Source organism: Crinia signifera, chromosome 7, assembly GCF_055691185.1.
Source record: "Crinia signifera chromosome 7, ASM5569118v1, whole genome shotgun sequence".
Taxonomy (NCBI): domain Eukaryota; kingdom Metazoa; phylum Chordata; class Amphibia; order Anura; family Myobatrachidae; genus Crinia; species Crinia signifera.
The window spans coordinates 179999375-180026885 of NC_139223.1; the positions used below are offsets into that span (position 1 = coordinate 179999375).

A 27511-nucleotide genomic window follows, 5' to 3' on the forward strand; every position below is an offset into this window, starting at 1 on the left:
GACCTGCTCTATTCTTATAGTTATTACTGTATAGATAATACAGAATGAACAGTAGCACTTATACCAGAGGTGGAACTACCATTGTTGCAGCAGGTGCTGTGCAACATGGCCCCAGAGGACAAAGGAGCCCACAGCTTCCCCTGTCTTCCAGTCAGCCACTGTTTTTCCCTGTCATACTCTACTGTCACCCTCTGCCTCTCCCTGTCACCCTCTGCCTCCTTCTGTCACCCTCTGCCTCTTCCTGTCACCCTCTACCTCTTCCTGTCACCCTCTGCCACTCCCTGTCACACTTGGCCTCTTCCTGTCACCCTCTGCCTCTTCCTGTCATAGGGAACTTGGGTTGGGGTGGAGGAAGGGGGCCCAAATAATTTTTGCACACGGACCAACCACTCACAAGTTCCACCCCTGACTTAAACTGTGTACATTTCACGAAGGACTGCTATCATTAATGATGAATTAGTAAAATAAGCCTATGTTGGTCCTCCTCGAAATCTGGGCAGATTCCTGGATAATAGATATCTGCGATGGTAAGGTGAAGAAAGAAAACATGTAATGGACCACAATTGCTTTCTACATATCTAAGCAAGCCTTTGATGACCCTACTGTGTGATGCTGAGCAGGGCCGTAACTAGGGGGGGGCTGGGGGGTCACGCGCACCGGGCGCTGGAGGTGAGGGGCGCGCTGACAGGTATGTCCGTCCATCTCCTACTAGCGCGGCTGCAGGAAGCGCTGATGACTTCGAAAAGACTTGCCGGACGCTGATTGGCTGAATTCAGCCAATCAGCATCCGGCAAGTCTTTTTGAAGTCATCAGCGCTTCCCGCCGCAGCGCTAGTAGGAGACGGACGAAGATGCGGCTGCGGGGTGAGCGGTGAGAGGACTGTGCGGGGAGGGGGGGGTCTCCGGCGCCAGGGACAAGGCGTCAGTTGTTCGGTCCCCCCTGTCAGCTGCTAACTAAGCAGCGGGGAATAAACGCTGTGCGCATGCGCACAGCATCTATTCCCGCAGCCAGGGGGCTGGGGGCATGGCTAGAGGCTCACAGAGCCTCTGGGTCATGCCCCCATAGCGGCAAAATGGGGGCGTGGCCTCGCGGGGGAGCAGCGACTATAGGCCACGCCCCCAAATTAGGCCACGCCCCCCGAAAATCACTAGGGGGGGGGCACCAAAAGACTGCCTTGCCCCGGGCGCCGGAAACCCTAGTTTCGGCCCTGTGCTGAGGTCATACTTATCCAGTATGACAGTATTAGATGCTCACAATCCACTTGGGAAATGTCTAGATGGCAGAGGCAAAGTGTTTGCCATTATTGTACCAATCCAAGGCAGTTTTGGCAAAGTGCCCTTTGCTGGCCAAGGACCAGACCCAGGTTCCTTGAAGTGGAAGACTTCGGTCTATACACTGTGATTCCAGGCGGATTTGTAAGGAGATACCAAATCTTTTCTGTAACCAATTTGAAACCATCCTGTTGGTAGCTGTAGACAGATAATTGGCCAGGGTCTGTGGACCAAGAGATGGTGTCATTGCTATTACGAACTCCTGGTGGTCTCATAGAAGACCTTGGATGCATTACACAATCTGACCCTTAATTGGTAATCTAAATAATTATTGTCCTGTTCAGGATACAGTAATGCTGCTGGATTAAAATATCAGTGGGTTCTAGTGGCTGAATTTCATCTCAGAGTTCATCTATTCTTTTTAAACATATATATTTATTATATAAACCAGAACATATTACTATTAAGGAAAATATGGGTGTCAACCCTGTTTGAAATTGTTTATTGATGGAATTTCTGTTATGCATAAATGTGACGTTTAACCCATAAACCATTCAATCACAAGAAATTGAAGTATCCTTTAATTTATACCCCTTTCACACCAGAAATGCAGAGACAAACCCGGGAATTAAATTCCAGGGACATGCAGGGACATTCCCGGGTTGGGACCCATTCACACATGCTTTTGAAGCAGAGACAACCCGGGTCGGCACCTTTCACACTGAACCCGGGATGACCCTGCATTTCTATCAGAATAGCATTGAAAATGGCCTTTTTTAGGCTCACATTAGATTATGGATTATTAATAATTAAGACACAAAACATTTGTAGTGTTTCAGCCTTTGTTTACTTGTATAAAACAAATTAAAAGGCATATGAAAGCATCTCCACCTCTAATGATTAATAGCTCTCTCACCTCCTCATTTGTCCAAGACATGGCACACATTGCAGGCTTTCAGGGGTTAAAATGCACTTCTGGGGTCTGTGGTGCTACAGAACATGCACAGTGTCTCCCTGCACACTGTATGCTGTCTCTGGGCGTGTCTGTGAGCGTCCACCACAACAGGAAGTTGCCCTGCTAGCAAATCAGCACTAGCAGAGGCAACACGGGAAGCAGGGACATGTCCCTGCACCTTTCACACCAGCCAGTAACCCTGGAAGGACCCGGGAGCAACCCTGCTACCTAGCAGGGTTGAAGTGCCGGCAAATTAACCCATGGAATTTGTCCCTGGAACCTTTCACACCAGAGCTAGTCCCGGGTTGTTCCCGGACCCAACCCGGGAATTTAGGCTGGTGTGAAAGGGGTAAAGGAAACCTCCCCAATTGCCACTGGATTGACATATTCTGACCCCATGCAAGACTTTAAGTTGGAAGTAGATGCCTCAGAGACTGTGGTTATGGCTGTAAACTGGGTATAAATGGGCATTACACCTTTATGCATATTTTACCAAGATGTTGCTGCCTGTCAAAAATACTTACTTGGTAGGAGAACAAGTTGTTGGCTTTTCATTTAGCATTAATGGAAAGATCTTCCAGGCGAAACGTTTTCCCTGTAGATTATAGATATCTTTGTCCAAGCAATATATTATATAAAATAGAGTTCAGTACAAAGGGGGAAAAAAACATTTATTATACAAAGTAAGAGCAAAAAGTTTATAGAACACATTGTAGAAAAATGTATACAATGGCTTACTACAAAATCAAGTCAGGGAAAACCTTTACAAAATGCCAGCACTGCTTAATAAAAAATACAGCATTCGCATTAAAAATGTGAGATTTTGTTTCTGTTGTTGTATTTATAAATTGTCTATGTGTGATGCCCCTGGGGTAATGCAGGATGAATCGGTCTGTGCCTGCTTCTGGGGAAGGGGACTGTGTAGTGGTGGAATGAGGGCATTTAGCAAGACAGAATGATGAGTGAACTTGAAACCTCAGCGTCCACCTTACTGGACTCAGGTTTTAGGTACCTTCCTCTTGGGCGCAAACCCTTACCTTTGGGTGTAGGCTTTTGTTTTAGCACTAAAGCCTTTCCTATTAAGAACCTTATTGATAAAGAAGGACCTAGGCATAAAATCCTCGTACCAGGTGCAGCTAGTAAGATAGCGGTTACGGGATGCCACCCTCTCCCCTGATTCATTCTGGATCTTAGAGAAGACATCTCAAAAAAGGCTGGAACAGAGATGCATGGAAAGTGAAACCACATGACATTGCATTGACCCAATGGTTTCATTCGGGGAATGCAGGAGTATGAGGGGGAAGGGGGGCAGAAAGGATCTACAGCAGGTGCAGGACTACTGTATACTGCGTGGGATAGACTGGAGAGAAGGTAGTGTGGTCAGGGGTGGGGGAGACCAGTGGAATAGAGAGACAAGTGGTGGAACTTGTGAGTGGTGGGCCTGGGTGGAAGAGTATAATTTGGGCCCCACACCAGTGGATGACAGGGGTACAAGCTGCTGGTCTGGTCAGCAGTGGGCCCCTTAGTCCTCAGCCCAAAGTACCCTCTATACAAATGGTATTTCCCGCCTCTGAGAGAGACCAATCTGCTGTGTCCATCGTAATCTGGTCATTAGAGATTTTCTGTATTGTAAAAAGGTCACATAATGGTTTATGAATTGAACATTGATCACTTGAATACTCTATGTCTTACACTCACCAATATTTCATAGGACACTAGAGTGTGCTACAATATGTCCTGACTCACGGGAGGTATATCATAGTGCGGCATGTTGACATTGTCAGAATGTCGACAGGCAAAATGACAACATTCTCAGAATGTCAACATAAGTTAGGCTGGGGGGGGGGGGGGGCGGAGTTAGGTTTAGGCACAACAGGGACGTGTAGGGAATAAAGGTAGGGATCTTGGAAATATATTCACCGGAATGGTGAATGACAGCAGCTCTGCCCCAGAAGTCAGCGTCACATAACCGCCGGTATGTGTAATACTCATAGACCTGTTCCTTCTAGAAGCCTCTCATTCCTATAAACATTAGCCTGAGATGTTCATTTTTGGTGGTGTGATGGAAAATGTAATTTTTGCCCTGGGCTCCACATGGTCTAGAACCGGCCCTGACTATGCACTTTGCAAGTAGTTCTTACCCACCAATCGCATTCCAGTGCAACCTCCACTCCTGTGTATACCCATGTGGCAGCCCTTCTCAATGAAACTACCGCAGCCTGCGCAGACTTCATAGTGGAGGTACTGAGAAGTGTCTGCCTAAGGACTTCATATATCAGCCACTGTAATGCCCTGATTCCCCGACACTGACATTCCGCCAACTGGATCCAATGATCGTCGACCAGCGATGATCATCGATCCGTTGGGAAATCAGGGAAATTAAACATTTAATAATGACCCAATTTTTTGGGCATGACAATAAATTGCTGTGTGTGTGTGTGTGCGTGATACACCCTGTAAGTCCTATAACTTCTATAAAATAGCTACTTATTCACAAACTTGTGTGGTTGAGGCACTTATCTGGGGGATTGCGTGGGATGGTTTTTTATCACATGCAAAGCAAAATAAAACCAACTTTACACCTTGGTAGAACCACGCAGCTATGAAGGGCCTTATTCCAAGTCACTTGCAGGCTTTTCCCTCTGTCCGGAGCCCTGTACTCACTGCAATCTGCTTATACAACAATCGCCTGATTCTAATTTAGAAGTTAAGCAAAAAAGCAAGCAAAAGCATGCTGCACTGCAGGTGGGGCAGATGTAACGTGCAGAGAGTTAGATTTGGGAGGGGTTCATCCAAACTGAAATCTAAATTGCAGTGTAAAAATAAATGTATGTAATATTTGTAAGAGCTACATACAAAAGCAGCCACTATTTACCCTGCACACAAAAAAATATAAATGTATTTGCGCCCCAGACACAAAGTTGCTTTTTTTTTTTTGCTTTACTTCCAAATCATAATCAGGGAGAATTAATCAAGGAGCGATGAATTGTGAATGATAAAACTCCCCAATTGCGTATGATAAATGTTGTTCCAGCCAATCAACTCCCGCCAGTCATTTTTCAAACATGTGACAGTTAGAAGCTGATTGGCTGGTGCATCATTTATCATACACAAGTTTTACCAATCACAACGAGTTTTATCACTCAATGATAAATGATCCCCTCCACTACAACATAAAAAAATCTACAGTAAGTAGTGTTGAGGTTTGAGGACCATTACATACACTGCTATTTGTCAATGTACTTATATAGGGCTCTTGTATTAAAGAAACCTCTATCTTGTGCTTGCAATATTGGGATATTACCAGATTTCCTTTGGGAAAAGAAGAATCCTTATCCATAACTGCTTGACTTTTGGTAAATATACGGGAAAACGCTCAATGAAAAGAAGTGACAGTTGCCATGAAACTATATAAATACATTTATTCCAAGAAAACAAAAAAAAACAATAAAAATAGAGTTTTTTGGCGATTTTCACCTATACAAAATAGATAACTTCTTTGCTTCGCTTAAAACTATTGTTATACATAAAATAATGTGATACACCGTTGTAAAGATAGTATCTTGTTTGTACAGGCTTGGGGCTCATCCACTTTGTTGCTTGAAAAAAAGACAAGCCACATTATGTGTGCAAACGTGAAGGGTGCCACGTTCCTAGATGTCCCAATAAATGAGTATGACCACATACTGTTGTAGAGAATGATATTCTGCCCAAAGAGAAACCTTCTGCTACGTATAGTAATACTGAACAATTCTAAACACCAGGAAGGATTCTGATCAACAGATGCCTGTTTTTCGTTTTGGCAAGACTATAGTAAGTAATACCAAGTCCCCCAATATACTTGCCTGGGCTCCTAGTATTTAGGCTGTATGGTGGTCTCAAGGTGACTTAGGTGACCATGCTCCAGCTGAGCCTGTATGCTCCTTCAAAATATACTGGGTGTCAGGAAGCATTTTTACCATTGGAGGCTCCGGAGTAGGGGCTGCAGCATAGTACAAAATTCAAATAGAGGAGCCACACCAACTGCCAGAGTGTCATGACTCATGGCCGACGGTGTTTGGCAGCAGTTTGGGTGACAGTTGGTGTGGCTCCCCTATTTGAATTTTGGACTGAGTTGCAGGCCCACTTCTGGAACCTACTCTGATTTTGACAAGCAGATTGGTGTCCGCTGATCAGAACGTGCAAGGAAGCTACAGGCACACAATAGAAGTCCGAAGACTCATCTCATAGTCTGCATCATAGATCCCTGTTAATTGGACATCTGGGACTGAGTTGCCCTCAGTATAGGCCATTCAGAACTCACATTTCAGTTTTGGTTAGAACTATCTTTTAAGCTGGAGAAATCTGTGAGGACCTTTCTCTTTCATACATAAATGCCATACATATGAGCAACGTGACTGCTGCTCAAGCAGGTCAGCAGTTACGGGTCGTTCTTTATCCCACTTCTGTTTGGCCAGTGCCAGTCTCATATTCTGTGTCTCTTTAGCTCCATGTTATGTTCCAGCATGGGAGCCATCTCTGAGGACCTCGAATGCTTGGGCTTCCACAGTCTATGCAGGTATTTAGTCATATGCCGGAGCACCAGTCTTCCATGTGTTCCAGCACAGTAATAAATGTCCCATTAGGATGTAAAGGCAGCCATATATCATATTTCTAGAAGGCTTATTACTAATGAGTTTTCTTCTGAAGGCTAACACTCCAAACAGTGTGTAGAATTAGAGATGCTGGATGAGTCTTCCATCAGTCTGCATGTAATCTCTAGGCAGGGGTTCCGAGGACCTGCAGCCTTTATTGCCATCAAACTATTCCTTCACTGCGCTTGCTCCTCCATACAACCAATCCCGTCATGAGAAGTGTTATTAGGACAGGAAAAAAGATGAAGGAACAGAGTATGGGGAAGGGTGGGTCAGCTGGGAGGCGACCGGTGAGGGCACAGTTCTTGAAGTACTTTATATGGATATTTGTGAAGAAATCATCCACTCGGTGGTTTGGCCAGAAGCAGCCCTGAACTTCGGCCAGCAGGATGGTACAATTAGTGACATCGCCATAGATCCTAGAGGAGAGAAAAACAAACGGAAAGATAATGAATCAACTGTACACTGTAATATCAGCATAGAGTAACATCAGGAACACTAACATCAGTATACACTAATATCAGTAAAGCTATCATCAGTAACACTGTAACATCAGTATATACACTAACATCAATATACACTAACATCAGTAGCACTGTAAAATCAGTATACACTAATATCAATATACACTAACATCAGTAGCACTGTAACATCAGTAAAATCAGTATACACTAATATCAATAATGCTATCATCAGTAACACTGTAACATCAGTATATACTAACATCAGAAACACTGTAACATCAGTGTATATACTAATATCACGAACACTATAGCATCAGTATATAACTGTAACATCAGTATAAACTAACATCAGTAACATCAGTATAAACTAACATCAGTATACACTAACATCAGTGTACCCTCTAACATTCAGGAACACTAACGTCAATATACACTACACACATCAGTATATACTAACATAAGAAACACTGTAACAGCAGTATATACTAACATCAGGAACCCATATAACCCTTTAACACAGTGGTTCCCAAACTGTGTGCCGTGGCACCCTGGGGTGCCTTGCAAGACTTGCAGGGGTGCCCTGGGTTGGTGGTCCATTACCATTAAAAAATATGTACAGTATGACTAATGTAATAGGCAAAATGTGGACAAGCAGAAGTGAATCCTGTCCATTATCACATAACTGACACTAGGGATGAGATATAAACACAATTTACTCAATTTAATATTTTTTATGATTTTAGCAATGAGACACTTTTGCCCTAGGGGTGCCATGAAAAAAATTCTGATACTCAGGGGCGCCGTGATTCAAAAAAGTTTGGCAACCACTGCTCTAACATCAATATAAACTAACATCAGGAACACTAACATGAATATACACCACACATCGGTTAATACTAACATCAGAAACACTGTAACATCCATATATACTAACATCATGAGCACTGTTACATCACTATACACTAACATCAGTTTACATTAATACCAGGAACACAATAATATCAGTATGTACCAACATTTGGAATACCATAACACCAGTATACAAGAACACTGCAATATCAGTATCCACTAACATCACTGTAACATCTATATAAACTAACGTCAGTATAAACTAACCTCAGGTGCACTGTAATATCTGTATACACTAACATGAGGAAACAGGTAACATCAGTGTGCACTAATATGAGAAATACTGTGATAGCATACAGTAAATCACAACCAGGTAACATGAGCATTCACTAACACCAGGAAACACTAATATTAGGAAACACTGTCATCAAGAAACGCTGTAACATCAGGAAAGACTACTGTATGACATTTTATGGCATTTTTTTTTTGTAAAGCACAATCGGAAATGCTGGTGCTAAATAAATATTAATCCTCATCATCCTCCACATAATTACGGATATATTATAACTCCCTCCAGAACTCTTGATGATGACTATCGCCTCTCAATACTATTCATTCATAGAGAGAGAGAGAGAGAGAACACATATATATTTCATATTTCATTGCCTCCCAGAGTTACACCTCTGCTCAATTGCCTTCAATTATTCCTACCGACTCATTCAAGCAATGCAAGATTTACATGAGAGGAAGAAATCTATAAATGAGGAGGGAACTGTGCAAACTAACTCATTCATTTACCAAGGAGCAGAGTCAGACATCATTTGTAGGCACAACCTTTGTAAATAATGCTGTAAATAACGCTTATTGAGTAGATAAATTGCAGTCTACAGAAATATTACAGTAAAAGATCATGCCCAAATGTGTACAGTGTAGTTGGGGCATCATATGGTGTATTTAAAAGGAAATTTCCATTTTACTACATACACCATACATGAGCATTGCCAGATTAAGCCTTTGGGGGGGGGGGGGGGGGGGGGTAGGGGGCAGGGGCACTTTAGACAGGGGGCCCCCTTGCACTTGTCATTACTGGCCGCAAACTGCATCGAAGAATATTACACTGTCAAAACACAGAGTAAAGGCAGTATAAACTTGGTCAATGGGTAACTGCAGGGGATATATATATATATATATATATATATATATACATACATACATACATACATACATACATACACATACACATACACATACACATACACATACACATACACATACACACAAATACATACCACATGAAAAGCCTGTGTTTATCCCTCTTCACCTTACTCTGTAGGAGACCTCACAGTCCCAGTGCTGCCTCTGGTTAAAAACCCTCCCATGACTAGGCTGCTGCTGCTGTCCTCCATGGGCTAAGAAGCATGTAATGAGCTCCACCAATCAGAGCTCAGCACAAACATCTAAGCCTCTGCCCTCTGGTGCAAAGTGTCATGGGACTTAGTCAAATCCCAGTAATGCACTGCACACTTGTGCAGTCAGTGTACCTTGGCTCCCCATGCTCAGCACCATTAATCATTGTCACATTGGCAGATACAGTAGGGGAAGCTGCAGCACTACCCCACTCCCATGCACAAAACCTTAAGCTAAAAAAAGTGTTGTGAGTTGTTGTGCTGTGGTGGTCATCAGTGGAGGGGGTGTGTTATAGGGATCCCGACAGTCATTAGCCCGATGTCGGGATCCCGACTGGCCGGACTCAGACAGCATGGTGAGCACAACAAAGCCCCTTGCAGGCTCGCTTTGCTCGCCACGCTGCGGGCACGGTGGCTCGTTGCGCTCGCCACCTATTCTACTCTCCCTCTATGGGGGTCGTGGACCCCCACGAGGGGAAATAGCAGGTGGCCATCAGGAACCCGGCTGTCAGTGACAGTCGGGATCCCAACGTCGGGTAAATGCCTATCGGGACCCCGTCCGGCACCCAGTGGAGGAACTTCATTACTGTAGTCCATTTAGTTTGAAATAGAGACAGTAATTAAACCACTCAAATGTCAATTTGTCATCACAATTGGACCCCGGACGATAAGTGAGTTTGGATGTTAGAGTTCCCGCCCATGGTGAGACAGAGGTGACTGAAAGTGGGGTAACAGCAGAGGAGAGGACAGGAAGGAAGAGAGAAGATGTAGGAGACTAGGGGGGAGGACAGAGGTGAAAACAATGGACAAAATAAAGGAATACTGCAGGTAGACAAAGGCCAGTATTCAATGGCCGGGGGTCGTGGGTGGCAGCGAATCCTGTGTAGGATTCGCTGCCCTTTCGCCTTGGAATCTCCCTGCTGGGAGATTCGCCGGCAGCCGCCCGTCCCCTGTATTCAACGCGTCAGGGGCTCTCAGCCCCTGACGGCGATAATTACCCCCTGCGGTGAATGCCAGTCGGCTCTCTCCCTGGCTTTCTCCCCTGCTGCTGCGGCCAGGGGATTGAGCGGGGGAGCACGCTGATGCTGCCAGGAGCCCCGCACAGCCTGAGGACAGGGACGGGTCCAGCAGCAGCAGACCTCCGGCTCCAGCAGTCCCAGCGCTGACATCTGCTATCACCGCGCTGTGGCTGCCGGAGCAAGGTCTGCTGCTGCTGGACCCGTCCCCGTCCTCAGCCTGTCAGCGCTTCCTGCGACATCAGAGCGCTCCCCCGCCAGCACACCAGTCCTCACATCCCCCTGCCGGGACTCCTGACTCCAGCTCCCCGATGTACCGATGCTGGAGAGTGAGGGGGGGGAGAGATAACCTGCAGGGGAAACTACACACACGTCGCGAGACTCCTACAGTCCTGCTGCATGCCCTCCCAGGCAGCCTCTGCTGATAATCGGGTATCTTGCTGTGGAGTTTGTCAGCGCTCAGAACGGTGAGTGGCCGGCACCAGATGAGCGCAATTTGTGCCCTGTTCTGTGATATGCTCTGGGTGTATATGCTGCTTCTCCCCCTGTATCCCCCCTGCTGCTGTCAGTGGCAGCCTGATGGTTCCAGGTTGTGGCACTGGCACTGCCAGGCAGAGGGCACACACTGATCCCCCCTGCCCACTAGCGCTACTGAACCCTGCGCTGCCACCCCGCTGCATGCCACCCACCAGCAGGCAGGGGTCCCTGCAGCCCTCATGTGAAATCTGCGGGGCCCCCCCTGCAATATGTAATATAATCCACAGCACAGCATATGTAATGTCACCAGCAAACCCCCCCCCCCCTGCATATGGTACGTTTAAAAAAAATATTTTAAAATTAAAAATATATTTATGTGATCCTTGTCCAGTAAAAGAAATAGCAAGACTCTTCAAATAATTAAATGACTGATTTTTTGACACCAAAAAAAAATTAAAAAAGCCTTTATTTTAAAAGATCACATTACAGTTCACCTAAAAAAGCTGCCGAATGCTAAATGGAGAATCATGGCGAAAATCAGTGGAGAAAGCAGTTCTCCATTTGAGCATTGAATACACTGTCGGCGAATTCCACTAAAAACCCCATTGAAAATCACAGGCGAATTGTGGAGAATCATTTACGGCGAATCGGCAGACATTCGCTGTTCATTTGTGGCGAATTGCCTCCATTGAATAGGGAGAATTGTTTTTTCTAAGTGAAAATTCGCCGTAAACCCAGCGAATTGCCAGATTCACTGAAAAAAAACGGCGAATCTGAGGCATTGAATACTGGCCAAAGAGTGATGGTTGAGCTGAGGAAAACCTGGACATACCTATATTAAATAATATGAGTGGAGGGTACAGAGCAGCAGATTTCCAGAACTGTTGGTAGTACAGCGCTGGTAAATGTGTTTATTTACAGTGTCTTATATAGCGCAGCAGATTCCGTTGCGATTTAAACGTGAATGTTCCGTGGAAACAATTTAGTTTCAAGTAAAATAAAAGATTACAAGGTTGCAGAAATTGAGTTTTAAGCTAGATTGTGCCCCCCCCCCCCCCTTTACTTAACCTGTCCTACGTAATAGGTGCCCATCCGCTTCTGTTCCGGTCTGGATGGGAGAGTAAATATCACGCGCGCTTATTTTATCTTTATCGAGACACAAAATGGGTTGCTATGCACCGTGGGTGCTCTCTGCTTATCAGACACCTCTGCCCTATCTCCTACTAATTCATATTCCTAATTACTTTGCAAATAAGAGAAGAGCCAGCAAGGTTCTATCACCATACACTACAGAGCGTTGGTAGAATGTAATATACCATGTACTGTAACTGCGGATATCAGTCCAGGGGGCAGATTTCATTACCCTAAATGTTTACTGCGTGGGTCAACCTGCAGGTTTGACGCTGATTAGATTTTTTTCTGTATTTTGCCAGTAAAGTGCCGGAACATAGAAATGTTGCGTTAAGTGCTAGAATCTATGGTTCTCTCCATGCACTCGAGAGCGGTACGTTTAATGCAGATTTTTTTTCTTTGCACCAAAAATCTGCCATAACCCTTTGAGGCGCCAACATCTCTGTGAGGGATCTGCTAAAAATGCCAGCGTCGCTCACATTTGTTATATAAATTCAAATAAAATATGTTGTGTAAAAAAAAAAGATTGTATTTCCTATATAAGGTAACGTTACAGGTCATTATAAGGAAATTTTCGCACCTGTTTTGACAAATGCACTCGGTGCTCAAAGGGATTAACGATCAGGTGTGAATAAGGCCCAAGGTGCGTTATATGCATGACAACAAAGTGCTCATGAATGCGTGGCAATTAGCCTGTTCTGCATCTGAGACTTGAACACAGGTGCTATGGGAAGGGTTGCCTACTTTTTTAGTCTCCTATACGGGAGAGAGGAGACTTTCAGCAGCACTTTGGGGGCGGGGCTTGAGTGTGACATCTTCAAGTGCCGCCCAGGTCGTAAAATAGCCTAATTTGCAGATCTTCATGAATTGGGCGGGGCTAAAATGATGCGATTAAGACATTTTAGCCCCGCCCCCTCCTAGGAGACCCGCGGATTGTGGTATTTAAATGCCGCAGTCAGGAGGAGGACGCCGCAATCAGGGGGGGGGGGGGGGGAGTGTAGGGCCCCAGAATCTGGGAGGGTGTCCCGCCTGTCTGGGGGGGCCGTGAGGGGGACCTGATTTTTGAGGGCCATTTCGGGAGGGTAGACAAACCCTGGCTATATGCCTGATTCAGACCATCGTGCGTGCGGTATGTGAGCTATCTGTACGACTGGATCTAGTGAAGGCTAGCCTTCTCTGTCCGTACACAGGGTGATTGACACCCTGCGACCCATTGGAGCCAGTAATGTAGTGTTTTCTAGGAGTGCCCCAGAAACCGCAGGCATTTCCCCTATTTTATTCTCACACCACGCCCTTGTGGATGGTAGGGCATGAAATACCACCTGTTGGCACATGTCGGTTGAAAAAATAGTGAAAAACCCCAGACTGTCGAACTAGACACTGTTGAACTAATGACCTGTCGAACTAACGACCTGTCAAACTAATGACCTTTCGACCTAGAACCAACCATGTTGACCTTTTCCTATGTCGACCTAGATCCATGTTGACCTAATGGTGTCGACCTAATGACTGTCTACCATCATGCTGTAGACCAAATGAAAGCATCCTGTAGATAACTAAGCAGGACCAGCTGGTGAGGAATATTAGTCACAGCGGTCGGTGGAACAGGGGTGGGCATATGTGATTAAAGCACCCACGCACAGGCTGATGAGGGACACATTTGGACCCCCCACAAAGTACCAGCCTAGGGAAGTAAATGCCCTGTGTCCTGTGCTGTATCATAGACAGAGACAGCAACTGCCGGTAATCCCTATGGCGTCTCTGCTAGCACAGCTGTACAGACTGGTCACACAGGACCCCTGATCCACAATACTGGATGGGATCTGGATGTTACAATCCAAAAAAAGGAGAGAAAATAGCAATAAGATAAAATGCCGCTTTATGGGAACACTATCATCACCCCAATTAAATGGATAAACAAAAAGTGCATGTAGGAGAGTTGGACAATCAGTAGATGTCTGGGTACAGTCAGTGTGTAGCTCATTATAACCCTCGTGTGGTAGGTTCACACCGAGTCTATCTATAATCCTGCATGCACAGCTCACTGCAGAGTGCGGCAGATTGTGTCTGCGGACCGGGAGCGGACATGACCACAGGGTAGGGATGGACATCGATGGTCGATGTTTCGGAAACATCGATGTTTTTCTTTCGATGTTAGTGTTTTTACCATTTAATGGTGACCTTCCGATGTTTGTCACCATCGAATGCTAATCATTCGATGGTGTACCGATGGTGGCTTATTTTTTGTAATTCCCAAAAGCTATGCCTCCCCTGGCTGCTGTGTCTGTGTCAGGGAAACTTCCTAGGTTCGTTGGAGGCTGTCTGACTTTCTCTCTGCTTCCCTCCCTCTCCCTCTCTATGGTTGCTGTAGCTGCTAGGCAACAGGGCCCACTGCTAGTTCTGATTGGCTCTCCCTGACTCAGAGAGCCAATCAGAGCACAAACCTCACCCTGCAGCACCAGTCACTCAAACAGCAGCAAATTTCACAGACACACTGAGCTCTGGAGGATTCAGAGAGGAGGAGACGTCACTGAATGTTATACCAGCACAGGCAAGCTACAATAATAATAATAGGTACACAATACAACTAGCTACAGATATTTGTGAATGTCAGTCACATACAACACTCATTAATAAGCTGCATTAGTATTACCAGGCAGCATGATCATATATATGATCATCAGTGAAGTGTTGGTCAGAGATTGTCTGTTTCTGTGAATATAGTGAGATAGTGAGGAACAATATACGCAGTCCTGGGGTACCAGTGGAATGAACCAAGATAAAGGTGCCCATACACTGCTGTGACGTCTCGCAGCAGTGTACGGACACAGGACAGCCTGCAGGCTGCAGGGACCTTCCCGGCGGCAGGAACGCATGCGATCCGTTGTGATAGATTGCATGCATCCCTGCTTCCCACCCGCCTCACCGCCAGGAGGAACGGGTGGCTGCCTGCCGGTCTGAGCACCTGGTCGGGTCCGATGCGCACGGGACCCAACAGCATGTCAGGGAGAGGCGATTTGGTCCGATTTAAGGGGTCGATTGGTCGCAATTGGCCACAATCGGACCAAATCGCCTCAGTGTAGGGGCACCTTAACTGTTTTTATATAAAGTGAACTATTTTTTATATTACGTGACCTTGTCGCTAGCGATTGGTCGCTCAGTGACCGAATTGCTGGTTATCAGTATTTTACTGGGGACCAGCGATTCTAGCAAGTTCCTGCGACCAGCGACCATCGCTGGGCTGCGGTGGGAGCGCACACACGGCGAAGGTCGCTAGGTATCACCGGCAATATGGTCACTGAGCGACCATATAGCTGACGATGGAAGCTAGAATCGCCTAGTGTGTAGCATTATAGTGGTGCCCCCACAGATCCTGGCACCCTAGGCAGCTGCCTAATGGTAGAGCCAGCCCTGCTCATTGCAATATTTATCTCACCATATAAATGATGTGATGACCACTACACCGTCATCTCCCTTATTTGTGTGTGTGTGTAGTTACACTTGCCTTAATAAATAGACATTTTCCTATCTGGAAAAATAGTGAAACCTAAAGCGAGTTAGTTTACAATTTATCTAATTTTATTACATTTTGATTACTTGCTGTTAAAGTGTTAATAATGTGTACAAAATTATTATACTACTTCATCATTGGGCATTGTGTGAATATTATATATGTATATTATACACACAATGTCCAATGATAAAGTAATATGTTGCTCAGAGCCTGGGCCCTGCCACCAAACTCAATTACTACCTTACAAATGGCAATACAGGCTTTTGCGCATGCACTAGTCATATAACTAGTTTTCACCATCGAATACTTTTGATTCGATGGTTAGTTACCATCGCATCGAAAGTTTCAATGGTGGAAGCACTGCCATCATTTGATGGTTGGCTTCCGATGTCCATCCCTACCACAGGGCTACTGCCGGCGGCCTCCTGCCACCGCCAGCCCGGCTGTGATCAGTGTTATCAACAGCTGGAAGCAGAGCTCTGATCATTACATTATCATTTGGCAAATAGGGGGCATCTGTATAAATACGTCTGGACTGGCTAGGGTTAATAAGGGATTATAGCAGTGCAGCACACAGACAGCATTATAGGGTTAATAGCAGTGCAGCACACAGACAGCATTATAGGGTTACTGAGGGCTTATAGCAGTGCAGTGCAGTGCAGCACACAGACAGCATTATAGGGTTACTGAGGGCTTATAGCAATGCAGCACACAGACAGCATTATAGGGTTACTGAGGGCTTATAGCAATGCAGCACACAGACAGCATTATAGGGTTACTGAGGGCTTATAGCAATGCAGCACACAGACAGCATTATAGGGTTACTGAGGGCTTATAGCAATGCAGCACACAGACAGCATTATAGGGTTACTGAGGGCTTATAGCAATGCAGCACACAGAGAGCATTATAGGGTTACTGAGGGCTTATAGCAATGCAGTGCAGCACACAGACAGCATTATAGGGTTACTGAGGGCTTATAGCAATGCAGCACACAGACAGCATTATAGGGTTACTGAGGGCTTATAGCAATGCAGTGCAGCACACAGACAGCATTATAGGGTTACTGAGGGCTTATAGCAATGCAGCACACAGACAGCATTAGAGCGTTACTGAGGGCTTATAGCAGTGCAGTGCAGCACACAGACAGCATTATAGGGTTACTGAGGGCTTATAGCAGTGCAGCACACAGACAGCATTAGAGCGTTACTGAGGGCTTACAGCAGTGCAGTGCAGCACACAGACAGCATTATAGGGTTACTGAGGGCTTATAGCAATGCAGCACACAGACAGCATTAGAGCGTTACTGAGGGCTTATAGCAGTGCAGTGCAGCACACAGACAGCATTATAGGGTTACTGAGGGCTTATAGCAGTGCAGCACACAGACAGCATTATAGGGTTACTGAGGGCTTATAGCAATGCAGCACACAGACAGCATTAGAGCGTTACTGAGGGCTTATAGCAGTGCAGTGCAGCACACAGACAGCATTATAGGGTTACTGAGGGCTTATAGCAGTGCAGCACACAGACAGCATTAGAGCGTTACTGAGGGCTTACAGCAGTGCAGTGCAGCACACAGACAGCATTATAGGGTTACTTAGGGCTTATAGCAATGCAGCACACAGACAGCATTAGAGCGTTACTGAGGGCTTATAGCAATGCAGCACACAGACAGCATTATAGGGTTACTGAGAGCCTATAGCAGTGCAGCACACAGACAGCATTATAGGGTTAATAAGGGCTTATGGCAGTGCAGTAAACATACCGTATTATAGGGTTAATGATGGCTTATGGCAGTTCAGCCACACACAGCATTATAGGGTTAATGAGGGCTTATGGCAGTGCAGCCACACAGACAGCATTATAGGGTTAGTGATGGCTATAGCAGTGCAGCCACACAGACAGCATTATAGGGTTAATGATGGCTATGGCAGTGCAGCCACACAGACAGCATTATAGGGTTAGTGATGGCTATGGCAGTGCAGCAACACAGACAGCATTATAGGGTTAGTGATGGCTATGGCAGTGCAGCAACACAGACAGCATTATAGGGTTAGTGATGGCTATGGCAGTGCAGCAACACAGACAGCATTATAGGGTTAGTGATGGCTATGGCAGTGCAGCCACACACATAGTATTTCCTAGTGTCCTGCAGATTTGTGTTGTTGATGTTGACACTCTTGTAAGACAGATGTCACTAGTTTGTACTGGAGCAGTGTGGGAATGGACTGGAGCCCCCCACAGGAGACATGTGTACTCCCCTAGCCCCAGGCTGAGTCATTTTTGTTTTGGAAACTAAACTCCTATAGGTTGCCTGCACACGTCTGTAACCCAATGTAACAGACAGCAGTGCTAAGGAGCTGCAAGTACCGGGACTGCGTCAGCAGGTTTTCTAAAAAAATACTCTCCTAGGGATTTCCTTGTAATGTGCAGCCGCTTTCACGTTGTCAGCATTGTGAGGTCTAGCAGCCGTTATGAATATTGGTCTCAGACAGTATTATGGCTGAAGATTATCTATAATGAGTAGAAATCATTAGACATATGATATGATTATTGTACAGTAGCACACTCCTACACATTCTGCCCCAAGACACTGACATATTATAAGCTGCAAACATTGTGGCTTTTCCAATGTGCAGCTACTCTATTCTGATGTTATGTGGTAATTACCGTAAACCTGCGGGTTTTGTAAATATTTTTTACTTGAGCTTAAGATCTCACTGATACTTTAACTTTACCATATTATCTCTAATACCCCTTTCACACCAAAAAATGCAGGCGCTTACATGGGAATACAGTCCAGGGCTCAAGCAGGGACATTCCCGGGTTGGCCCCTTTCACACCGGCCTAGTCTCTGCATTTTCTAGTGTGAGGGGGCAGCTGGGTCTGGGCAGCGGGTGGCGGGCAGCGAGGTCCAGACTGCGGGATCCGGCCAGCGGCGGCTGGGTGCTTGTAGCGCTATTTGCCGGGCAGCGGGGTGGGAAGTGCTGCTGAAATTGTATTTGAAAACATTTTTAAAAGACTGGCCGGATGCTGATTGGCTGAGAGCTTCCAGCCAGCCTTTTCAATATGTTTTCAAATCATGCAGCACGTCCCGCCCGGCAAATAGATCTACAAGTGCGCAGCCGCCGCTGCCTGGATCCTGCAGTCTGGACCCCGGACCCCACCACCCGCTGCCTGGACCCTGCCACTTGCTACCCGGACCCGGGTAAGTTCCTTTCACACTAGCCAGTAACCCGGGCTGGTTGCGGGAGCAAACCTCCTAACTAGCAGGGTTGAAATCCCAGAAAACTTTCCGGGTCCAACATGAGAATTTTGGCTGGTGTGAAAGGGGTATAAGATACAAACTAACACCCCTTTTACACCGCCGTAAAAACCTGGTTCAGGTTCAGACCCAGGTCAGCGGCAGTGTAAATGGGTCTACCCGTGTCCCTTTACATGGGACTTCTACCCAGGTCCTGACCTGGGTTGAACACGGCTAGGACCTGGGTTGAGGGCAGTGTAAACGGGTACGCTCCTGTTTACATCAATGGGGAAAGCCCAACCTCCGGACCGCAGCGTCCTCAGCTTGGATTGGGGGGGGGGGGGGGGGTGCACACAGCCTCTGCTGCTGTCTGCTGTACTCTGTGTGCGGCATCCATTCACCTCGTGGACAGGGCCTGGGGGGTGCACGGGGGCTGGGGGCAGCCCAGCAGCTTACCTTGGTGATGGGCTTGCCCCAACGCAGAGATCGGCGGTCCCGACAGGGGGTGATCACGGTCCTGGCGCTTGGGAATGATGCCATCTACAAGCGTTGCCTCCGTCTACACTGCGGGTAGGTACCGCAGTGTAAATGGTGCAAATCCCGAATCCGACCTGGCTTGGATCCGTGTTCCAAATGCCAGGTCGGATCCAGGATTTTTGGTGTAAAGGGGTATCTCTTGCACTACAGACCTCCCTGTTGCATGCTGTGCATGGTGGCTTCCAAGCTGCACATGTGCATTCCAGGTGGTACACCAAGTACCTAAAAATGGACATGTGTGTGAGAGCGGCGGGGAAGACACACAGCCTATGTTCTAACCCAGGACTATTCTTATGCTAATTGTCAAGTCAATCAATTTAAAGGTTTGGCCGTTACCGAGTTACAACAAACATAAGTTTAATTTCTATATAATAAAAGTGATGATGATGATGATGGTAATTATTATATCTGTGAGACGTTTTAGGGGTACATCCTTCTCACGGTTTGAATTTTCTCTTGGTTTATTGAGCACTGCTGCAGTCGTACATTGACACCACTTCACAGGTGCTCATAATACAGTCTCCAAGTTAAGACCCTTCCCACACCCTGCGGTTGACCCAACCAGCTGTTGCAAAGTGAGATGCACAACGTGAGAGGGGAACTGGATGTCAGAAGACATTTGTTCGGTGTTTTGAATGAACAGGGGTGAATGAGCGAAAGCTGAGATGAGCAGCAGGAATCATTTATTTGGAACGACCAGATTAGATGTCTGTGTGGACTGAGAGCAATTGGTTAACTGGCATTTGTAGTCGAAGGGATCTTAGAGGTTGCCCAGTAAAGAGAGAATGATTTATCCATGCCATCCCAGATACTATTCTGCTTACCCTGGATATTCGCTGTATATGTTATCACAATCAAAGCTCCTGGACCCCTCCCTGGGGCTGGTTCTAGACCGAGTGGAGCCCGGGGCAAGAAATTCCTTTACTACCCATGAGGCAATTTAACACACACACATATACACACACACACACATGCACACATGCACACACATGCACACACACACACACACATGCTGGCAGAGGGCAGAAGAGTGTTAACCTGGCCACACATCTATAAATCTTTAGGACAAATGACGAAGCAGCGATATACCCGAGTCTCAAGTTGCCCACATACAGCTAGTAGTGAAGTGGCTAAGCAAGGGAACCCTTCCCTGCAGATAGGATACGCTTTTCCACCACAACCTGGCTCTGAATTGATCCATGAAGGATTATTGTGGGCTTGGGAAACTCCATACAGAGCCCCCCCCCCCCCCTCACACACACACACACACACACACTGATTATATGTAACAGAGGTAGCCCATGTGCATCCCCCCCTTACAAAATATACTAATAAGATAGTCATATACCCCATTCCCATACTTGACAAAGCTCCAGGTACTGTAAGCTGTGAAGCACCCAAGGCCTCCCACCAATGGACATGTAACCTTCTCGCCACCATTGGCCCTGAACCAGGTATCTACCCCTGCTGCTCTTGAATCACCACCTTATGTTGTTCTGTGTGGTGGTTCCCTAACCCACAGATGCATTCTGTAAAGAGCAGACAGACCTGCTGAGGAGGATCAGCGGAGCAGACAGCCCTGCAGAGGAATAGCAGATGGGCTGCAGAGGAGGAGCAGACAGGCCAGCAGAGGAGGAACAACCAGGCCTACAGAGGAGGAGCAGACAGGCCTGCGGAGGAGGAGCAGACAGGCCTGCAGAGGAGGAGCAGACATGCCTGTGGAGGAGGAGCAGACAGATCTGCAGAAGGGGAGCAGACAGGCCTGCAGAGGAGGAGCAGACAAGCCTGTACAGGAGGAGCAGACCGGCCTGCAGAGGAGGACCAGTCAGCCCTGCAGAAGATGAGCAGATAGGCCTGCAGAAGAGGAACAGAGAAGCCTGCAGAAGAGGAGTAGACAGGCCTGCAGAGGAGGAGCAGACAGGACTGCGGAGGAGGAGGAGCAGACAGGCCTGCGGAGGAGGAGCAGATAGGCCTGCTGAGGAGGAGCAGATGGGCTGCAGAGGAGGCACAAACAGGCTTGAAAAGGAGCAGACAGACCTGCAGAAGGGGTAGCAGACAAGCCTGCACAGGAGGACCAGACAAGCCAGCAGAGGAGGAGCAGACAGCCCTGCAGAAGAGGAGCAGACAGGCATGCAGAGGAGGAGCAGACAGACCTGCGGAGGAGGAGCAGACAGGCCTGCGGAGGAGGAGCAGACAGGCCTGCTGAGGAGGAGCAGATGGGCTGCAGAGGAGGCACAAACAGGCTTGGAAAGGAGCAGACAGACATGCAGAAGGGGAGCAGAGAAGCCTGCACAGTAGGACCAGACAAGCCGGCAGAGGAGGAGCAGACAGCCCTGCAGAAGAGGAGCAGACAGGCCTGCAGAAGAGGAGCAGATAAGCCTGTGGAGGAGGAGCAGACAGGACTGCAGAGGAGGAGCAGATGGGCTGCAGAGTAGGCTGTTGGTGGCAAAGTGGACAGAGTCTTCTGGAGAATCCCAGACAGCATCAAGTGCCCAGCATTGCCCTGGCTTAGAGATTCAGCCCTGGCTTTGAGCCACACCTACCCTCCCTATTGTACTGTGACACTATTTGATGCCTTATGATGACCTGTTCCATTATAAAATGTTCCTAAATTGACATTATACAGAACCACAGAACCAGTGTGAGATAAAACACTGAAAGTGTAAGATAACTGGATAATACTGCAAAGACTGCACATATCATTCACATGTATTTGACTCTATAATCACTGCCTCACTGTATATCCGCATAATAGTGTCTGATTCCCTTCCAGTGAAAAACAAGCATTGTATCATGAGTGACAGCCTGGAGAAGTAATGGCAACCCTATAGAGCATGTTATGTGACACTGGGCCATTCTTACAGCTGACAGTCCTGTCACAACAACTGAGGCAATAGCTCACTGCTGATCTGTTCCTGAGAGTTACTTATACAACCCATCATTACAGAAATACGCAGGGAGGTTATATTCACTCACAGCTCTTACAGAAGCCCAAAGGGAGAAGAAGAAATATATGTATATTTATTTGGATACAGTATATCAGACTCAAATTATTAATCAATCAATCAATCAATAATAGAGGTTCTTGATATATTAATTGGCCCACCAACCAGCTTCACGGCGACCTCATTTCTGGTGGGTCCCTAATACTAAGTTAAAATCTGGGGCGCCGAACCCCAAAAAGGCCAGCATAAGCCAGTCATCCCAGGGCAACACACTAGTGAAAAAACAAAGATATAAGTGTGTTAAAGGTAGAGCTAGAGGTTAAAATGTGTAGTGCTACAGAAAGTATAATATTAGTGAAAAATAAATAGTGCTAAATAAATGTTAGGGTGTGCCACCCCGAAAGCAACTCGGTTACACAACCCAAGGGGAGCCACGCTCCAAATCCATCCCCAAGACTAGCAATAAGTGTCAATTTTTAGGTCTTACCTTCATTCAGGGGCGGATCCAGGATAAAATGACAGGGGGGGCACCATGATAAAAGAGGGTTTAGGTGGGGGAGGGGCAGTCTTAGTGGTGCCAGTGTACATGCTAAGAGAGTGGCAGAGAGAGGGTGGGAATTGGAATAAAAATAGGCCTTGGCAGTTAAAGTACGCAGGCCCACCATGGTGACAAATGTGAAGGATGTAATTGTGCTCGCGCCGAAGGCGCGCTCCAGAAAAGGGGTGTGGCCACTCAACAGGGGGCGTGTCCTTGAGTGTAGTGTACCACACCATATACAACTTCTACACATTATGCAACAAAATACTACACCCTATTATACTTGCCCCTTACACATGATGCCAAATGGAATGAGCCAAAATTCACATAATGCCACATGGATTGTGTCAAAATTCACATAATGCCACATGGATTGAGCCAGAATTTACATAATGCCACACGGATTGAGACAAAATTCACATAATGCCACAAATGGATTGAGACAAAATTCACATAATGCCACATGGATTGAGCCAGAATTCACATAATGCCACACAGATTAAGCCAAAATTCACAATACGCTTCATAAACAGGGACATTGTCCACCAAAGGCTCGCATTAAACATTTACACCATAATGTCCATTACACGTTAAGTTACACGCTATTATGTCCATTATGTATTATGCCAAACACCATGCCTATTAAAAATTATGCCACATAAGTGCTGCTTATCTACATGCTCATTGCCAAGGGTTCCATGCTCATTGCCAGAGGTTCCATGCTTGTTGCCATGTGGGATTACATGCTCATTGCCAAGGGGGGATACATGCTCGCGGTAAACGGAGACAGCTGCCGCCAGGCAGAAGTGATAGCCACTGACAGTGGCAGAGCCTGGCTGTATTCAGAGCACTGCAGGTCCCAGCTATTTGAAAAAATACCCCTTTCACACCAGAAAATGCATTCCCAGGTTGGCCCCTTTTACACCAGCCTAGTCCCTGCATTTTCTGGTGTGAGGGGGAGAGAAAACCACCCCTCCCCCCCTTTAACCAGTTCTCTAATTTAACCGGCTATATCTTCGGAACCAACTGACCCATTTACATGAGACAAGTATCATATTGAAGAACTTTTGAGTGGACTTTGAATGATTTTGGTCCAGTGAAACTGGAACGTTTGGTTCCAGAGCAATCTGCCCTCAAAGAACATGAACAGCCCTGAAATTACATTTCAAAAATAAAAAAATTAGTTTACATGCAATATCTCTGAAACCGATTGACCAATATGGATGATTTGGAATGGAATGAGATCAACCACAAGCTTCTGCGATGCCAGGGGGGGAACTGGCAGCCGCCGGAACCAGGTGGGGGGTCGGAATTGACGGGTCCCATATTATCCTATGGGGAAAAAAACGTTACAGCTGGGGGTGGGCTCGTTGGAAAGCCCTGGTCCTCAGCTACAAAATTAATGACAGGGGGGGCACGTGCATGGGTGCCCCCGCCCTGAATCCGCCACTGCCTTCATTGGAAGTGGAGAGGGTTAGGGAATTGGAGAGGCTTATGCGATGGGAGTGGGATAGAGTTAGGCAGTGGGAGAAGGTTAGGGAATGGGATAGGGATATGGTTAGGGGGAGGGTTAGGGGTAGGCAGTGTGAGAGGGTTAGCGAATGGGAGAGGGTTAAGATTAAGCATTGGGAGAGGGTTAGGGAGTGGGAAAGGATTAGGGAGTGGGAGAGGATTAGGCAATGGGAGTGGGTTAGGGTTAGGCAGTGGGAGTTGGGGAAGGTTAGGGAATGGGAGAGGGTTAGGATTAAGCATTGGGAGAGGGTTAGGCAGTAGGAGAGGGTTAGGGAATGGGAGAGGGTTATGGTAAGGGAGTGGGAGAGGGTTAGGCAGTAGGAGAGGGTTAGGGAATGGGAGAGGGTTATGGTAAGGGAGTGGGAGAGGGTTATGGTAAGGGAGTGGGAGAGGGTTAGGGTTAGGCAGTGAAGATTAGGGAGTGGTCGAGGGTTAGGGAGTGGGAGAGGATTAGGGAGTGGGAGAGGATTAGGATTAAACATTGGGAGAGGGTTAGGGAGTGGGAGAGAATTAGGATTAAACATTAGGAGAGGGTTAGGGAGTGGGAGAGGGTTATGATTAGGGAGTTGGAGAGGGTTAGTGTTAGGCAGTGAAGGTTAGCTAGTGGTAGAGGATTAGGAAGTGGGTGAGGGTTAGGGGGTTGGCGAGGGTGAGGCTCCAAGAGGGGATGGTTAGGGTTAGGTACCTGGGGGAATTGTAGAATTATGCACTACGAGTAGTGTTAAGAGTTAGACATTAGACGCAGGGCTGGGAAATTGCGGCCCTCCAGATGTTGATGAACTACACATACCAGCATGCCTTGCATCAGTTTCAGCATGGCCACATAGCAAAACTAATGCAAAGCATCCTGGGATGTGTAGTTCATCAACATCTGGAGGGCCGCAATTGCCCAGCCCTGCATTAGAGGAATAGTTAAGTTTAAGCCAGTGGTTCCCAAACTGTGTGCCATGGCACCTTCGGGTGCCTCGGGATAATTACAGTGCCCTCGGTTGGGGGTTCCAGGATCAAATAAAATAATTTATGGTCATTGGAAAAGGAAGAACTAGTGCGGGTGACTCCAATTACAAAATATGTGGACAGAAAAAAGCAAATCCTGTTTCTCACCACATAGCTGAACTTAAAGATCACATACAAACACATTTTCTCAAGAAACTTCTGGCTTAGGGGTGCCGTAAACAAATTCTGATACTCTAGGGGGCCATGAATTTAAAAAGTTTATGAACCACTGGCTTAGGCATTAGCTGTAGGGTTTGGAAATAGGTGTAGGGTTAGGGAATAGGTGTAGGGTTAGGATAAAGCACCAGGGTAATGTTAGAGTTAGATACTAGGGGGAGGGTTAGGTACCGGGGGGGGGGGGGGGTGTTAGGCACCACGGAGTGGTTAGGGTAAGACTGCCAGAGTTGGCACAAGGGGGAGGGTTAGGCACTAGGGGGAGGGATAGGGTTAGGCATCAGGGGAAGTTGCTAGGTGCTGTGTGGAGAGTTTGGATTAGAGATAGAAAAAATGGTTTAGTTGTGTACTACTTGCATTTCAACCTATTGACCCTGTCAGTAGACATTGGGGGATATTCTGATTCACTCACAAAGGCACAATCACTCTCTAATGGACAAAACCATATGCACTGCAGGTGGGGCAGATGTAACATGTGCAGAGAGAGTTAGATTTGGGTGGGGTGTACTTCAAACTGATATCTATATTGCAGTGTAAAAATAAGCAGCCAGTATTTACCCTGCACAGAAACAATAAAACACCCAAATCACTCTGCACATGTTACATCTGCCCCACCTGCAGTGCATATGGTTTTGTCCATTGGAGAGTGATTGTGTCTTTCCGAGTGAATCAGAATAACCCCCATTGTGTGACTTTCATTATGGTATCTGTATAATAAATATTGGAAATTGGGATTGTCAACAAAACATACCAAAACCAGATTGGATGCACATATAGAAAATGAATAATGGTATTCAATATCCTGTATATAATGACTGTTATGAGCAATATATTCTTTACAGATTCGGCGTTAGTCTTATTGTCAGTTTTCTTTGTCCTTTTATAGTTTAAGACAAGCGAAAAACTCATATCTCCAAGGAGATGAGTTCCAACCTCATGGTACTTAGTTACTATAGAAACATGATATTTTATTGTGATTATTTATGTCATAAAGGGCTTTGGTCAACAGGTACAGTGCCATACAGACCCTTTATATCCACTAGTGTAATCCATACGAGAGGGCAGGGAACATTTATCACACAGGGTAATCTCTCCTACTCTTCTACCTTGTTTTTAAAGGATGCAGTTTTAGTTCACTTCTTAGGTTAGTGAATAACTATCTGGTTGTCCAGAGAATGACTTGTAATATACTTCCGGAGCTGAGGCTTCAATGTGTGAAATAGTATTCATTCATGTTATCATTAGCAATTATGCATCAGACATCACAAATGTCAGAGACAAGAGACAAAGGGGGGTATTCCATGTATTCAAGGTTTCCCCTTATTTCCGATTTCACTATTCAATTCCGGCCATTTGCAGATCCAGCACTTTGAAAAGCCGAATCTGCATTTGCTTAAACGGGTGCTACATTTTTGAATCAGCGTCCGGTTCCACGGAAAAACACAAAAGACGTGGATTCGGTGATCCGAAAATCGGAATAAAAGGAAATATTAGAATAGATGGAATGTGCAATGTATCTATTCTTTGCGAAAACGGACGATATTTCACAATTTTTCAGCATTTTGCAAACATTGAACCCAGGTTTTGTGTCCCAGAATCCTATATGATTTTACCCGTGTTTAGTTAATGGTGGTATAACTTTGACCCGGGTTGACACCATTTATCAGACATAAATCCCGGGTCCCTGCCTCAGTGTGAAAGGGTCTGAAATGGGTACGAATTCAGACCCGTCACCGATGGTCGGGATTTGCGCATGCGCGATTATGTGCATGTGCACACCCCGGGAGCGAACGGCTTTGGCGAGTTTCCCACTCACCGCGCCGTTTGCTCTGGGAAGGGAGAGCCGTGG

At 46.4% G+C, this 27511-nt stretch overlaps 1 protein-coding gene across 1 annotated transcript in view; it reads right to left on the reverse strand.

Annotated features, from left to right (window-relative positions):
- Positions 1 to 4078: 4078 nt before the first annotated feature.
- RAMP1 (receptor activity modifying protein 1) overlaps positions 4079 to 27511 on the reverse strand; it is a 62262-nt gene continuing 38829 nt past the window's right edge. The window contains exon 3 of the mRNA XM_083154510.1: positions 4079 to 7279. Within this exon, the coding sequence (XP_083010636.1) occupies positions 7024 to 7279 (256 nt within the window). The 3' untranslated portion in view covers positions 4079 to 7023. The remainder of the gene's footprint in view (positions 7280 to 27511) is intronic.